This window comes from Alosa pseudoharengus, unplaced genomic scaffold, assembly GCF_046254945.1.
Source record: "Alosa pseudoharengus isolate Yale_2024_CS ecotype anadromous, Long Island Sound unplaced genomic scaffold, YU_APseudo_1.1 YU_APseudo_1.1_scf_17, whole genome shotgun sequence".
Classification (NCBI taxonomy): domain Eukaryota; kingdom Metazoa; phylum Chordata; class Actinopteri; order Clupeiformes; family Clupeidae; genus Alosa; species Alosa pseudoharengus.
In genome coordinates this window covers 34,448,642-34,459,889 of record NW_027468640.1, presented here as the reverse complement: position 1 = coordinate 34,459,889, position 11,248 = coordinate 34,448,642, and the positions used below count along the sequence as shown (strand labels likewise).

The window sequence follows — 11,248 nt, the reverse complement described above, 5'->3', positions numbered from 1 at the left end:
AGGATCATTATGACACCCTCCGAATGCATGCCAAGTGTTGTGTACTTTCGTTCATGGGGGGCCTTACAATAAAATAATTTATGTGTACATTTAGTGACCGTACACCAACAAGGATTCCCGGGACACTGAAAGACCGGGGTACACAAAACTTGGTGGGCATGTACCCCCACATGGATAGCATGGAACCGTCATTTTTCGTTTTGATCTGTAGCCCCCCCGCTGGACTGGACCCCCCGAAAGGAGGGTAGGGCAGACACAGTTCTCTGTGAATATCTTGAGAACTGTAGGGCCTAGGATGACCATTTTTTCCGTATGTTTGCCTCCAGGGGTCATGTTAACCCATTTCATGTGCACACATGTGCACAAACAGATACACAAACACACACACACACACACATACATTCACAGTAATCATACGTATGACACGTACTCACACAGTAGACATATGTACGCTTGCATGCACAGGCACATACGCAGGCACACACACAAGCACGCACACACACACACACACACACACACACACACACACACACACACATAACATAAACATAACACAAACAATCAAGAATTTCTCAGAATTATGAACAGGCAAGATGGAGGTAGGGTTGTATAAAATTAATTTTACATGTGAAATCTATGAACTAATCATGTTTTGGTACTTGTTGTCTAGCAGATACCAGTGAGAATTGAGTGTGGATAATGCAATTTAGTGAGAGTTAGAATCATATAGGCCTTTCAGCGTGATTTCTTTTTGTGGAAAAAATGTGCTGGACTGGGGCGGTCATATTTTGTACCGCTCTGCGGTACATCTAGGTACATTATTGGTTGTCATCACATTATTGGCTGCTACACTCCTAAGTCAATGTGCTAGAAAATGTGTTATATAACTATGTGTTTTGTTAACATTTCTTCATAGCGTGATCATATTATTTGGCTTTGTTTACAGATATGTGTTTTTAAGTGCCTCTACCATGGTTATCAACACCCATCTTTTGAAGTTTTCTTTGACTGCAATGTAACTGAAATGCGTGTGAAGATTAGAGACAAGCAAAGTTATAAACAGCCTTGGGATCGTCGTGTGATTTTCAAGGCAAAATATGGTAGGTACCACTTCTATTCGGGGCATATTTCAGATAACAGTATTTGTTTGATCGTATTTTTTTTCTCGTCATATTGCAGATAGCCAGGTCAAAACAGAGGTTCAGCATGAAAAACAGGGTGAGTTTCTGAAATGCAATCAGTCAAGTAATACAATTTGGATTCGTATGTTTTGTTGTCCAAGTTAAACATATTGCATGTATTGTATATTGTTTAGGAGGGACTTCATTGAAAGAAGGTGATTGGCAGGCCACTTTATGTGATATTCTGGATGAACTGGATGAGAACCAACTGAAGAGGCTGAAGAGCATAGTGAAAGCCCCTGAAGGCCAACCATCAATCCCCAGGGGTAAACTGGAGAGGGCAAAGTCATCAGATTTGGCAGTCCTATTGATCGAAAGCTGGGGATTTCAGGACTCCGTCAAAGCAACGCAGGCGCTTATGAAGAAGTTACCACGTAATGACTCTGCTGTGACATCCAAGCTGAGACCGTTTTTAGAGCAGTTTGGTTTTTTAGACAGTCAGGATCATCTCCATAGGTAACCCTATCTTACAACCAGCCCAAAGGGGTACCGACTCAAGAGCCTTTTCTAGTTTCAGACTAACTCCACTTTAATTTTCCTGCCCAGGGTCCACATTGTCTAATAGCACATGCGCTTGCACAAGGTGTAGCACCTGTGACCGTGTTTGTGTTAAAATGAGAAGTGTTCACGCACACTGTTAGCACATTGCTATCTTGAGGCAGCAGAAGAGCATCTGAATCACGGGTACCCACCATGACTACACTCTGAGGAGTGAGCTTTTGTACCTACCATGACTACACTCTGAGGAGTGAGCTTTTGTACCCACCATGACTACACTCTGAGGAGTGAGCTTTTGGTCTCTCCATCCCCTGACATCATTGCACAGCTTCTCTTCAGTGGCATTTTGTTGTTTCTGGTTTTCTGGTTGATTTCCGGTGATGCAAGAAGACAAGGGTACCACCACCTTGTCCCATGCACTCTTCACCTCTGGAATCGTTCTGCTGATGTAGTTCAGGTCTGCTTGTCAGACTGTACTTTTAGATCAATAAAATATAGACTTTGATAGTAGCTATACCATATCAAGGTCTACATGGGAAAAAGTTAATTTATGTGAATGTTTTTGTACAGACATTTCTGAAAGATTTATTTTTATACTTTGTAACTGGTATGGAGAAAAAAAAATGTTTTGAGTATAGAGACGTGTATAATGTTATAAGTTATCTGTGCTTGAAATGGTTCTGTTACTTGAAATGGTTTTTAATCACCATCTTTCTTTATGTAGCATATGAGTAAGTGGAAAAATAAAATAATTGAATTCCCTGAGAGGCTGCTGAGGGACTTCATCTGTTCTATGCTGCATTTTTTTTGGCCAGTTCAAACAGATCATTTTTCCCATCAGCTGTTTGGTTTCTTAACAAGTTATCATTACATATGTTTACATTTAGAATGGAACATATTTACAGCCACAAGTATTATGTGATTTTACATTTTGAATGTGTGTATTATGTCAGTATTTATTATGATTTATGTTGATTGAGTATATTTGTGCTGGCTACTTGTTGTGAACCAAATTGCCTCTTGGGGACATTAAAGAATCCAATCCAATCCAATATGCATGTCGTCAAACAGATCAACGGTCAATGCTATTGCCATGGCTCCTCATACTGTCCTTGTCCATCTGGAGGGGAAGAACTGTTACATGCAGAAAGCTCAGCCTTTAACACAATAGTTCCTGCCAAGCTCAGGGGTCTGGGCAGGGACGGATTAAACAAATATGGGCCCCTGTGCACAATATCAAAAAAGGCCCCCCCTCCCCCTGACCGCGACGGGCGCGTTTGCGCATGCGCGTGCAAGTGACGTGCGCGTGCAGCCAGCGCTTCTCTCTTTGCTGTCGCTGTGCAGGCTGGTGCACAATTTTACACAATGAAAATGTAGTACATTATGTCACATATTATAACTCAGGCCCACACAGAAATTAATTCCAGCAGCTATTTTTATTATTAGGCTGTAATCTCTCTTTGCTGTCCAAACAGTCTACAGCAACATTTTTCACTTAACGGACCGGCCGACAGTTGTCATATTTCTGACGGACCGGTAGCAGGGACGTTGATAGTATTTTGTGAGAGGTGGTGCTGATCATATTACGGGGGATTCGGGGGTGTCTCCCCCGGGAAAACTTCAAAATTCTGGCTGTTAAATATACCTTTTTAACGCAGTTTGGAAGGGGCATACAAACTTTAACAGAGCAAGCAGGGCCCGTTTTCTGTCTGTCTCAGGTGACGTGAACATTGGCTACCTGCATGATAAGGTTTTCACTTCACTGCTGCTTGACACTACCTTGCATGGAGACATATTTCACGTTATCAGTGGAGATGTTAGCAAAACTATAGCGTTTGGTAAATGGAGATGCAGATCATCTCCCTAATTAATTTCTTTGCGCAACAGCCCACATTATGCGCTCACTCCAGCGAGACGAGTGAAATAAGTGTAGGCGCCTATCTGTCATCGGCATCGCCATAGGCTATTTGCTACGATATAAGCTACCGTACCGATCCACTTGCACGACACTTCTTTTTGTCGTGTCGCATTCCACTCTAGTCCTATGGGTGACGTCAAGCGACTTTAACGCGCCCGCAAAGCATTCCGGGAAGGCAGCGCTGCCCGATGCCCAGCTTTATGCAAATGAATCCGTTGAACGCGAGGCGACTCTCCAATGAAAGGACGAGTTTGTAGGTCCTTTGTTCTACCACAACGGTGCCTGTGAAACGTTGGTTCCGCTTACAAGACAAATCATGTTTTAACGATCTCTTCCACGACCACCTAGTAGTCCATAAAACATACGAAACTAGGATTTGGATGAATATATTGACTGTTGGTGTTTCTGGTGAGGATTTGAGATTGCTTTGAGTAGTTTAAATAAAACAAGATTTCGAAATGGTTTGCATAGTTTGTGCAAGTGGGTCAGTTTCACTTTCGCAAACACGCATACACATTGAATGAGCACTCATAGCCTACCACTTCCACCTAATGTTATGCCTTTATATTTTATAAATTATTAAGAAGTATTTATTGATCAGGAAAACATTTAGTTTATTTTTCTTTCGGTCCGCGGTTCCATAACACCATTCAGTTGTGCCGCAAATTAACAGACAGAAGCACCGGGCATAATCTAGCCTAAATTCATGGCAATTTTTTTTTTAATCCGAGGGCCCCCATTGGCTGAGGGCCCCTGTGCACGTGCACACTTAGCACAAGCCATGATCCGTCCCTGGGTCTGGGCATGCAGAGTTGCTAGACTAACCTGGCAGCAAATTACATTACCTTCTTGTATGTGATTTCTGCAACAGTGGTAGGCTACTGAAAACGTGTTGATGTACTTGTTGATTTTTTGCTGTAGTGTAAACCAATGTCACACAATAACCTAGCCAGAGGTGGACGAAGTACACAATTCCTTTACTTAAATTAAAATATAGATACACCTTGTCAAATATTACTGCAATACAAGTGAAAGTTGCTATGTCAGATTTTTACTTAAGTTGAAGTACAGAAGTACTTGCAGATAAAAATAAAAATATTGTATTATGTACTCCAGAATATCACTTCCGCTATATCCATAAACGGTAAAGTATATGCCAACTTTAATACTATGGCATGAAACTTTATACCTATGGCAAGTTGCATTGCATAGCAAAAATCTTAGTTTGCCGTCTTAACGTACCGAACATTACAGGAGCCACTCGAAGGCAGAGGACCTGAAATTCCTGAAATCCACCTTGAGTCCACCCTTCTGCTGTGATCAGGATAATCCTGATTTATTTCAATCAAAATGTATCTCTAAAACAATTTTACAAATCATACTGAGAGTTTGATCCAGATCAGAGATATTAGATAACGTGATCTAAGACTTGGTACATGGAACGGGCCCTACATTTCATTTAGAAGACATGCCTGGAAATGATAATTGGGGCTGAGTTTTTATCTCCTGAACTGAGGCCAGGGCTGAAGTATGGGTAGAGTGTTTCAGTGAAAGAGAGACCAGTAAAAGAGTAGATATGACCCCCACTGTCCCCATCATAGAAGGACACAAGACCTTCCTCATAATCCACATACACCCCCACCGTCTCAGGCCTGTTTTTCAGAGAGATTGGGACAGTAGGTATATCCAATGCAGCATAATGGTCATCATTCCGAAGCCATATTGTCCAATACCCATTTGTTGGACCGAGTACAATCTTCCCCTTCCTGTTAATGGATTCTCGAACCACTCCTAGATCCCAGTTTGTCTTTCCTTTGACCTGCACTTCGTAGTAAAACCTCCCCGAGTTGAAGCCCTCCTTTCCCAGGACACTGATACAGTAGTCAAACCTCTTTGGGTGATTAGTGAGGTTTTGTTGAGTGTGTCCATGCCATAGTTGTTTACCATCAGAAGAAAGGAGAAGGCTTGGATGGGCTGTGTCAGGATCTAGGGTCACATCCACTAGAAAACCACAAACATATATGTAACCATGGAGGGAAAAACACAAATTGAAATAGTATTTTTTTGTTTTCATGTAATGATAATAACAGTACCTTCATATTGCCGGATATTCTTCAGTTCTGTAAGAAAACATGTTCAAAGTTTTTTATGAAATATGAAAAGTATATATCACACAACTTTTGGTGAATGTACAGTACTACGCAAAAGTTTTAGCCAGCTATATATATACAGCTCGGGAGAAAATGAAGAGTGAGTGAGTTGACGGCCATATTCAAATCTATTTTTAATATGACTGTCAACTCATTTGAATGTCATTCAGCAATCGTAGGATAACATCAGAAAAATGTGCAGTGATTCGAGGGTGAGGGTGAACAGAGGGTCCGTTTAACTGGACCGTACCCAAGTGCCATTATTCTCCCCTTGCCCTGACCCAGCTGGTCTCTGTTCAAATTACAGTTTTGTCTGTGGACTGTTTATGTCATAAACTGTAGCTTCTGTTTACCAACATCGCTTGGCAACGTCGCAAAAAATGGCTGGTTTTGGAACAGATAGCATTCGAACTCCACCAAAATACTAACGAACCGTACCCTCTGATCTATAAAGAACAGTGAACGTACCCCAGACCAAAAGTGGACTATGGTGCAGATCCAGGTCTGCACCAAACGGTCTAGTGTTAATGCACCCTTCATTTTTTTCCAGAACTGTATGTATGTATGTATGTACAGTGCAACCGGAAAGTATTCAGACCCTTTTAAGTTTTCCACATTTTGTTTTATTTCAGACTCATCTTGAAATGGATTCAATTCGTTTTTTTTTTCTCATCAATCTACACACAATGCTTCAACACTTTACATTTGAGAATGATTGAAGCTACCATGCTCTTGGGCACTTTCAATGCTGCAGAATTGTTTTTGTATCCTTCCCAAGATCTGTGTTGTGATGTCAAGAGAGGCTGCGTTCTGGAGGGCCGCTACGTTCCCCTGAGATGGCTGCAGTCACGGACAGCTTTGGCTCCATCTGCTGGGGGAGTTGGAAACTCCACCCCTCAAACACACGATATCCCAACACACCTGAGACCGATCAGGGCCTGATGAGCTGAAGGGCTTTTTAAGGCCCAGAGACACAGTTGGTGAGAGTGGGATTTGAGAGACAAGCTCAAGTTGTGCTCTCAGAGGAGCTACAGACGGTCGAAGTGGCACTTTCTACCTGAAGACTGGAATACTTACCTGAAGACTGGAATACTTACCTGAAGACTGGAATACTTACCTGAAGACTGGAATACTTACCACCGGATTGGCCACGGGCTGCGGTGCTGTCTAAAGTAAGGCTGAAGACTTGTTTTCACAAAGAGATTTACCTGAGGGAATCGGGACTATGACTTTTCGTTTGAAGAGACCTTGTTTAAGTTTTGACGGTTGAACGATCAACCTTATCCTTAGTTACCTTTTTGTTAATTCCCCAGAACTTTATTAAAAACCTTCGTTGTACCCTAAATTTGTGTCCTTGCACTGCTGAACTGTCCCGCCGAGAGCCGTGTAGCCTCTCATGATATCACAGTGTCTTCACACAACCCTATCTCGCAGGTCTACGGACAATTGTCTCGACCTTGTGGCTTGGTTTTCACTCTGACATACACAATCAACTGTGAGACCTTATATAAAGAGATGTCTGCCTGTCCTAATAATGGACAATGAAGGCACAGGTGGGCTCTAATAAAGTTGTAGAAGCATTGGGACCAATCAAGGACCATTGATAGAAGTAGGATGCACCAGAGCTCAATTGCAAGTGTCATGACAAAGGGTCTGAATATGTAAATGGAATATTTCAGACTTTTATTTTTTATAAATTTACAAAACACTCCAAACACCTGATTTTGTATGGAGTATTGTGTGTTGATTGAGTGTGTTGAACTGAATCCATTTTAAGATGAGCCTGAAACATAACAAAATGTAGAAAACGTGAAAGGGTTTGCACTGTATGTATGTATATATATGTATATATATATATATATATATATATATGCTTAAACAAACCTAATCTACAGACACATTAATCTGGATGGAAGAAAAACACAGCCAAATGCCTAACCCCTTTCTCAGTACAGTAGTTAATTCATTTTGAAAGGCTGCCTTCATTTGAAAGGAAGATGAAGAAAAAACATCCATCCATGACATCCATGTAACTGAACAAAGTTACATCAGAGCTGTACAGCACATAGAACCAAACTGAACATTCTCAGACCTAAGAGTGCACCTAGGGCCACTTACTCCTCTCTGCTGCAGTTTCCTTCTCAGACACCTTCCCCAGTTTGGTTGTGTGGATTTCCAACGTGTTTTTCAGTAAGACCGATACTTTTTTTGACAGATTGTCCAGTTTTCTGTCCAAATTAGTTACAGCCTTCTGCATATTCCCCTCAAAAGAGTCTCTCAGCTTCTTGCTATTTTCCATTTCCTGTTCCTGGGTGACCGTTCTCTGGTCACAGGGCTCCGCCAGCTTGGATGGGGCAGTGTCCTGGAACACATGTGCTGCATATCCTACGGCCACAGCGAGAATGCAGAGCAGCAAGAGAGTCCTCCCCGCAGTGAGCCCAGTGGTTGTACTGTGAGGCTCACTGACCGGCTGTTCGCAGATCTGTACCACGTTATCCAGACCTGACCTCCGGAGACGATTAATCAGCTTCGACACGAAGACATTAACGCTGAGCCTAGGTCTGATGAGGAAGACCTCTTTACAGTTTGGACACTGCTCCTGCTGCCGGCCATCCCAGTAGTCTGAGATGCAACTCAGGCAGAAGGTGTGTCCACACGGGATGCAGACTGGGTTGGTGAACATGTGCTGACATATGGAGCACTGGAGCTGTTCTTCTGATAAAATGCAGGTGTGGGAAACCATGCTTTGGGCGACATGTTAAACAACATAATCAAAAGACTTGACCAGGACAACTTGATTATAGCATTAAATTAAGTCAATAGCCTTTAACATAATCATAGCATATTGTCATTGTTCAGTTCAATTCAATATGTAATTGCTGATTGATTGTTTTTGATTCTCTTAACACTGCTAGAATGGTCATACAAGGTGCTAGCCCATGTTAGTGGATGAAATACAATGGAAACCTGTGCACAACTCTGACTGATTTCTAAAATAAGGTTAAGGGAAAACTTGTTCTGTTATATCAGGGCAGAGTGAAGTGAGAGCAAGATTATTGCTCTCTATATTTTGATCTTGATAAATACCACTAATGTATGTATGCTTTCTTTGTATGCTTGCTGTATCTGTGCCATGATGTCCCCCACTGCTGGGTGTGTACAGTGGGTAAGCAAAGTACTGTGAAAAAAACCCTGCACCCATTCAATCATCCGTCATGTCACTAGGCTTGTTGTACCTGAAACAATCCAGTCTTGCACCTTAACAGGTTGGCTCAGACATGGGCAACCTGCTCTCACAAAGCCATTCTGCACATTCCAACATTCAAACCAACGCTGTAGTCTTACTGGCTTTTCTAGTCAGTAATTGCCTCTAAACATCACGGGTAGACTAGTACTTATAGCGTACATAGTGTGAACTGTGGATTTAATGTAAGGTTGATGATATTAGGAACTTCTCACATGCAGTTAAGTGGGTATGATGCTGACTAAATTAAATAAATAGGATCAAACAATAGAAGTACAATCTATACTGTAATTATATTATAGTTCATGACACACACACAGTTTATATTAAAGTCCAGGTGTAGCCCACAATCATCCCTGATGACAGATATTGTCAGTTGTCAGTGTGAACTGCCTAATTGATAATTTGCATATTCAAGAAACAATACTATTTTGTATCTAAAGTTATGTAGCATTTAAAAAAAAAAAGTTCTCAGCATTTTATCTACCCTTACCCTACATAAAAATTATTATTAATTAATGGAAATAAGAGACCTAGATTGTTCGACTCACCTTATCAGCTGTTACTTCTATGGAATTGGTTGTGCTGTGGTTAAATGGTCTTGCAGTTGTTTCAAGAGTGGAAGAATCTACTGACATCACCTGTTCATGGTGACATCACCAGCCTGTCTGCCCGCCCCCAAAATATTTCAGTGGGTGTGTGACAGCAGTGATGGCAGTGTTTATAAAGCACTTTCTAATGTTTCAAGGTTGGTCATGCTAAGGGTATGATTTGTTAAAAAAAAAAATCAGAGGGGGATGTTTTTGAAAGATGTCATAATGATCACAGCCTGATTGACGTCACACTCCATGACAATCAAAAGGTGTGTTTGTGTATGAGAGAGATGTTAACTTTCACAAGAAAATGTTTTGGGAGTTACACACACAAAAAGATGGAGTAGGTCTGTTTTTCCAAACATTTGTACTGGTGAAGATGCTTTTTAAAATGATGAATAAGGCCTTTTGAATATACTTATTTGATGTTGTTATCATACATGTTATAACACAACCATTTACATCATTCTCTCTTCCCCAGTTTCACTGGAGTACAAGAGTAACTTCCATCCACCAGCTTTTAGACTTTCAGATTTATGACAAATAAAATTGTAACCCTTTATTAAACTAGATGTACTGCAAAGCAGGGGAGTTTAATCAGATGTTTCTCCATATTGTGTGGCTGTGATTAGGAACCTTGAGGACATAGGCTAAAGGAAATATTTTGCATATGTTCTGTGACTTTCATCAGTCCGTGCTTTTTTTATATATATCTGATTATAGCTGTATTTCTAAATATCTGTCTCTGTTTTCACAAGCAGAAATGTGTTTTGATAATTAAGACATTTCCTTGAATACGACACAAGTAGCCACTAGAGGACAGCAAAAGGCAGCTGCCAAATACACAACAATATGAGGACAGTCACCTGGTCGTAAATGTCAGCTTGAAGGATTGCATAGCTGAGTTCTGATATAATATATTATATATATAGAGACAACAGGCCAACAGCCAACCCCCTGCCCCAGCGAGACGGCACATCTCCTTTGCTAGAGCTGGGGAAGATCCCAAACCCACCCACCAAACATCGCTCCGGCCAGATCTGATCTTGTGGTCAGTTCCAGACAAGACCATCCTGATGGTGGAACTCACTGTCCCATGGGAACAAGGCATGGAGGCTACCAATGAACGCAAACGTTCCAAGTATGCAGACCTGGCAGCAGAGTGTTAGGAGGCTGGCTGGAAAGCCATTACACGCCCTGTTGAGGTGGGGTGTAGGGGCTTTGTGGGCGCCTCAACAGTTCGCCTACTGCGAGACATTGGCTGCACAGGAGCAGGGAGCCGGAAAGCCATCAAGGAACTGGCGGAGGAGGCAGAGAAGGGCAGCTTCTGGCTGTGGCTGAGGAGGAGAGATAGAGGGTGGGGGCAGAACACCTAGGGCATCAGCAGGGGGTGGCAGGTAGAGATACCAGCCATCGCTCCGCCACCAAGAGATGTACTGGGGTTAAAGGAGCGAAACATCAGTGACTGGTGGTCCCCAGCTGATGACCCGTTCCTGCCCATAGGTGTATAGGGGAACACACTTGCATAGAGTGCACTGGTGGAGGTGCGTCAGGCAGCAATGCCCAGCAGGTATACCAACAGCCTGTATCTTCAAAGTATATACAGATATACATTATATATATACAGATATTATCTGTACAGCCTGAGTAGAGCATAATAACAG

At 42.0% G+C, this 11,248-nt stretch overlaps 1 protein-coding gene and 1 long non-coding RNA gene across 2 annotated transcripts; one reads left to right on the top strand and one right to left on the bottom strand.

The window, feature by feature from the left end:
• Positions 1 to 899: 899 nt before the first annotated feature.
• On the top strand, positions 900 to 2,676 carry LOC143128114 (uncharacterized). Its single transcript, XR_012987816.1, has 3 exons — positions 900 to 1,100; positions 1,180 to 1,218; positions 1,316 to 2,676. It is a non-coding gene; the product is annotated as an uncharacterized LOC143128114 (long non-coding RNA).
• A 1,877-nt stretch (positions 2,677 to 4,553) lies between these two features.
• Positions 4,554 to 9,616, bottom strand: LOC143127715 (zinc-binding protein A33-like). Its single transcript, XM_076289377.1, has 4 exons — positions 9,543 to 9,616; positions 7,866 to 8,491; positions 5,691 to 5,717; positions 4,554 to 5,598 (listed from the first exon to the last, which is right to left on the bottom strand). Exons 2-4 carry the CDS (start codon positions 8,488 to 8,490, stop codon positions 5,057 to 5,059), a joined length of 1,194 nt encoding a protein of 397 aa, XP_076145492.1. The 5' UTR covers position 8,491; positions 9,543 to 9,616; the 3' UTR covers positions 4,554 to 5,056.
• Positions 9,617 to 11,248: the final 1,632 nt, after the last annotated feature.